Genomic DNA, 5447 nt, shown 5'->3' with positions numbered 1-5447 from the left:
GCACCTCCCGCTGGACCTCAGAATCTGCCCCCCCCATCACAGCATCTCTAATATGGACCACAGAAACTCCCTCTAGGCCATAGCATTTCCCACTTGACTCTCAGCATTTTCCTATTCACCATCATTGCTTCAATCCCTACCTCTGTCACGCTTCACCAAGGGCAATTTTATACAGCAAACAAACTCGTGTCACTTCTCTACCACTGCGCTTAAACGTACGACTAAACCCCTTAACCTTGCTATTTAAGCCATTGCTGCTTGTGTGCCTTGTTTCCCATGGGAACATCATCCACTGACATACCAAGATCTCTTCTGCCCGGTCCTCGCTTGGCTGGTCCCCACTCTTCCTTATAGTCATCTGGCTCAGACTCTACCAACTACCAATTAGTTAGTGATCCCTCGAGGTCTTCTTTATCGTACCTCTTCCCACCATCGCTGGGACAAGAGTCCCAGGAACACGGAGACATCTTCATTCTTCCTGGTCCCTGGCCTGGTGTAGAGTTGCAAGCATGACGGCCGTGGGGTTGCTCTTCACTAAGGAATGCCTCTGTCTCACTCAGGTCTCCAGGAGCCTCTGCAGGCGGACACCTGCAGAGGGAGGCTCTGCTTGCAGGGTCATCCGAATTCAGGCTGGGCATGGAGTGCCGATTACCCTGATCCTACGCATGGAAAAATGGAGGATGGAGGGGTGGGTCATGAGTAAGGTTTCCAAGGCTGGATTTGATGCAGGGGTTTTGTTTTTAGAGGACACACAGGAAGGAACTAGTAAAAAGGGAGAATATGTGAGTGCTGTGGGAGAAATTTTATTTAGTGAATAAGAGGAGAAGCATGAGACACAGGAGGAATGAATTAAACTACATGAGGGAGGGAAGGGGGGTGGAGAGAAAGTGGCAAGAGAGGCTGGGGTCTGGGCCCCACTCCCTCCCTGTGCCCCACACTCCACCTGGCATGGAGGCAGCCTGAGGGCTTTGAGTCTGCAGCACCTGAGATGTGGAATGTGTCCCCTGGGGGGCAGGCCAGCCCCAGCTGAGGCGGCTTATAAACCCTGTGGGGCCTCTGTGAGTAGCAGTTCAGCTCAGTTCAGCCACAGAATCCAAGCCCAGAGGCAGCAGGTGAGGAGCTCTCTGCTCTTACTCTCACACTCTCTGCTTAGAAGCATCTTTGCTGTCTACCCCAAACCTCTGATTCTGGTCTCTGCCTCTAAGGCTGCTCCAACCAAATGGATCTCTTGAATGTCCTGTCTGGGTCTTTCATCTGTGCTAAGTGGAGAGCTATTCCTCCATCTCTCCGTTTCCCACCTCTCCCTGTTCTTAGATATTTAGATGCTTTCTCCTCCTCCTCCTCCTTTTTTCTTCCTTCCCCCTCCCTCTGTCTCTGTCTCTCTCTCTCTCTCTGTGCCCCGTCACATCCCACAAAAGAAAAAGGGAAGGAGTATGGGGAGACGGGAAGAGCAGGACTGCCATCCCAGATTCACTCATCTTCATTTCCAGGAGCCAACATGAGCATCACTGCACGAACCCCCTGGGGCTGGTTCCTGGGGTACCTCATCCTTGGGGTCACAGGTATCTGAGTGTGTGTGTCACGGTGTGTGCCTGAGGGAAGAGTGTCAGCCAACACCCAGGCTGGACTCGGTGTCCTACTGCTTCATTCAGCAGTATGATGTGACTAGTGGCAGTGGGACAGGTGTGTGGTCATGACTGTAAAGGGTGGTGGGTGGTGAGAATGAGGGAGTTTGTGACACTAAGGGGAAGATGAGATCTGTGCCTAGTTCTTGGGTGACTAGATGATTGCCTTCCTTCTTTCCTTCCTTCCTTCCTTCCTTCCTTCCTTCCTTCCTTTCATTTTCTTTCTTTCTTTCTTTCTTTCTTCCTTTCTTCCTTTCTTCCTTTCTTCCTTCCTTTCTTTCTCTTAAACTCACTATGCACACCAAGCTGGCCTCAAATTTACAGAAGTCTGCCTCTCTCCTGAGTTCTGGAGTTTGATACCTGGCCCATTTATTCATTTTTAAAAGGGTCTTATGTAGTCCAGGCTGTCCTTGAATTCACTCAGCAGCCAAGAACAACCTTGAACTTCTGATCTTTCTGCCTCCACCTCCCAAGTGCTGAGATTTCAGTGTGCACCACATGCCCAAGGAAGGCTTTGTATAAACAAAGTGTGCACTCTTGTTTGTACAGCTGAGCTCCCAGCCCCCTCTGAGAAATGATGTTGTCTGGGTGAATGGACTGTGGCTGGGTGTAATTGTGATGAGACTGGGTTGTGCCACAAAGCTGAACAGCTCCCTGTGTGGCTGGCTATATGTCTCCTCTCATCTGGGCCAGTTGAAAGAAGGGGCTTTGTGTGTATGAGTGAGAGAGAGAGAGAGAGAGTGTGGTTCCTGGGTCCTGAAGACCAGCCTGAGACTCCAACCTGACCCACCTCCTGACAAATGACCCTACATCTGGTATGCTGATCCCAGCTCTCAGAGCTAAGGCTCTCCCTGGGCCTTAACTCCTCTGGCCCTGACTCCATCCTGAAGTTCCCAGTCCACTCCAGGTACCATATGTACAGAATCACCATTCAGCCCTGGCTTTGACAGCCCCACACAGTGATTCTCCTCCCTCTGACCTTGAGTTTTTGACTGCTGAAGCTCTATCAACACTCCTGTTCTCAGACTCTGACCCCCAAGAACCCTGGTCCAACCTCTTTAGCCTGTCCCCAGCCATACCCACATCCCTGAAATAAGACCCTGTCCCCAGAATTGCCCAGCTTCCCTGGTGAACCCTGATCCTTCCCAGGAGGCAAAGACCTTGGTCCCTACATTGACCCCCTACCCGCAGGAGTCCAGACACTTGTCCTTAAAGCACTTTCTTTCCCCTTTGCCATGACTCCTCCCCCAGGACATTCCCAAGCCCCAGCCACATTCCTGCTCTCAAACCCCACCCTGGTCCAGGGACCTCATTCCGTCTCCAGCCCTGGCACCACCCCTGAAGCCCTGACCAAGCCCCTACACTAAATCTTAGCGCGCACGCGTGCACACACACACACACACACACCTAAAGCTGGGTCCTGAACCTGTTCCCAGCAATGACCCAGACCCTAAAATCCTGATTCCACCCCAAACTCCTAACTAAGTGCTTACAGTGTTATGCTACCCTTTGGATACCTAATCCTACCTCTTGAACATCCCTTGGCATGGCCTCTCCCTGAGGTTCTACACACACACACACACACACACACACACACACACACACACACTGCAACCTCTGATCACATCCCTTCACTCAGACATCACCCACAATAGCTCTGAGCTCTCACCCTGACCCTGCTCCCAACTCTGCTCTGAACCCTGCTCTCATCCCAGAAGCCATGAAATGCCCCTGCTCCACACGCCATACCTCCCAATCCTGACTCCACCCCCAGGATCCTGGGCCTCGAGTGCCAGCGGCCGCATCATACAGGGCCAGGACTGCCGCCCACACTCGCAACCCTGGCAGGCCGCGCTGTTCTCAGAAGACGATTATTTTTTCTGCTCGGGCGTCCTAGTGCATCCGCGATGGGTGCTGTCAGCAGCACACTGCTTACAAGAGTGAGTGGGGCGTTGCCAGCAGGGGGTGCTCGAGTGGCCACGTGACATGTTAGGGGAGCCCAACCTAGCTGGACCAGGACAGTCTAATGGGAAGCAAAAGGCAAAGCGGGAGGTCACTGATGCTTTCGGGTGGAGGATGAAATGGAAGACAGGGTGCCACTGTGTAGCTCACGTGTTGTCTGACCCTCAGCTCCTACACCGTGGGACTGGGCCTTCACAACCTGGAAAGCTCCCAAGAGCCTGGCAGCCGGATGTTAGAGGCCCACCTCTCCATCCAGCACCCGAACTACAACGACCCTCCTTTTGCCAACGATCTCATGCTCATCAAGCTGAACGAATCGGTGATGGAGTCTAACACCATCAGGCGCATCCCTGTGGCTTCCCAGTGCCCCAACCCTGGGGATACCTGCCTAGTCTCCGGCTGGGGTCGACTCAAGAACGGTGAGTTTCCAGAAACACGGTTGCCCTCTCTGAGAAGTTCCCTACGCAGCCGAACGGGGATGACCCTCCACTGTGTGTCCCAGGGAAACTGCCCAGCCTGCTGCAGTGCGTGAACCTCTCCGTGGTGTCGGAGGAGACTTGCCGGCTGACGTATGACCCTGTGTATGACCACCTCAGCATGTTCTGCGCTGGAGGAGGGCCGGACCATAAGGACTCGTGCAATGTGAGATACGCGGGTGGGGGTGGGGCGGAACAGAGGCCGGGCATGGAGATGCAGAAGGTGCGCGTGAGACTCACTGAGATGCGCCGTGAGAAGTGGGGGAGCCAGGTGTGGTAGCCCACCTTCAGCGCCAGCAGGGGAGGCCAAAGCCAATGATCTCTGTGCATTCAAGGCCGCCAGATATACAGAGAACAAGGCCTGTATTCTGCATATACAGAATACAAGGCCTGAAGAAGGGGAAGGGGGAGAGGAGAAGAGGGGAGTAGAGAGGAACAAGGAGGCAGAGACATGGAGACCCAGGAGCCAGACATGGTGGTTTAAACCTATAATCCCAGCCACTCAGGAAGCTGAGAAGGAAAACCCAGTCTGGGCAACTTAGTGAGATTGTGTCTCACTAAATAAAACGTGAAAAGAAGCTAGGAATATAGACTAGTGCAAAACACCTGCCTAAAATCCCCCAGTGAGGAGCTGGGGGTGTGGCTCAGTGGTACAGCACATCAGTAAAGGCATTGGGTTTGTTTTCAGAACTGAGAGAGAGAGAGAGAGAGAGAGAAAGAGAGAGAGAACACTAAATAGACCTAAAAAGAAACAGAAGTAACCATCTGAGAAAACCTAAGAGTGAAGAGGGCACAGACCTATGCAGAACACAGAGAAGGACAGGAGATAAGCAAGCCCTGAAGGAGACAGACAAACAGGGCCAGCTCGAAGCCCCGGGGAAGCAGCCAGTTGTGTGGACACAGGGCTCCTGCTCGGGTGGCTTAGGGGCTCTGGCAAGGACATGCGGCTGGTTTCCTTCTGTCTACCATGTCCTGTGGGTGCTCTGGGACCTCATGTGGACCTTCAGCTCATCCTCTCCTGGATTCTGCCTCTCTCTCTCAGGGGGATTCTGGGGGTCCCATAGTGTGCAACAGATCCCTGCAAGGGCTCGTGTCCTTGGGACAAGGAGAGTGCGGGCAGCCTGGCATACCAAGTGTCTACACCAATCTCTGCAAGTTCACTACCTGGATCCAGACCACCATTCTGACAAGATAGCTACGGACTGCCCACACCGCCATGAAGCCTGCTGAAGGAACCAGAGACTCAGGATTGCTCCTAGCCTCCTCCTTCAGACCTGCAAGTCCAGGCAATTTCCTCCCTCAGACTCAAGGATCCAGATCACAAGGATCCAGACCTTCTCCCTCACACAGGGATCCAGACACGACCTCCTCCCTCAGACACAGG

General features: G+C 53.4%; 1 protein-coding gene across 1 annotated transcript; it reads left to right on the top strand.

Moving 5' to 3' along the window:
- Positions 1 to 1498: 1498 nt before the first annotated feature.
- Positions 1499 to 5258, top strand: LOC129681622 (kallikrein-4). Its single transcript, XM_055613644.1, has 5 exons — positions 1499 to 1562; positions 3400 to 3565; positions 3756 to 4006; positions 4090 to 4229; positions 5106 to 5258. The coding sequence occupies exons 1-5, from the start codon at positions 1499 to 1501 to the stop codon at positions 5256 to 5258; spliced, it is 774 nt and encodes a 257-aa protein (XP_055469619.1).
- Positions 5259 to 5447: the final 189 nt, after the last annotated feature.

The sequence above is a fragment of the Psammomys obesus genome, unplaced genomic scaffold, assembly GCF_907164565.1.
Source record: "Psammomys obesus unplaced genomic scaffold, mPsaObe1.curated_primary_1811, whole genome shotgun sequence".
Taxonomy (NCBI): domain Eukaryota; kingdom Metazoa; phylum Chordata; class Mammalia; order Rodentia; family Muridae; genus Psammomys; species Psammomys obesus.
Note: the sequence above shows the minus strand (reverse complement) of the source record. Positions and strands in the feature narration are given on the sequence as shown.

Bases quoted from the DNA above. Each gene is read 5' to 3' on its own strand.
- LOC129681622 (XM_055613644.1), top strand. From the start codon at position 1,499: ATGAGCATCACTGCACGAACCCCCTGGGGCTGGTTCCTGGGGTACCTC. The intron at 1,563-3,399 runs GTATCTGAGTGT...CTCCACCCCCAG, and splicing joins CCTCATCCTTGGGGTCACAG to GATCCTGGGCCTCGAGTGCC. The intron at 4,230-5,105 runs GTGAGATACGCG...TCTCTCTCTCAG, and splicing joins ACCATAAGGACTCGTGCAAT to GGGGATTCTGGGGGTCCCAT.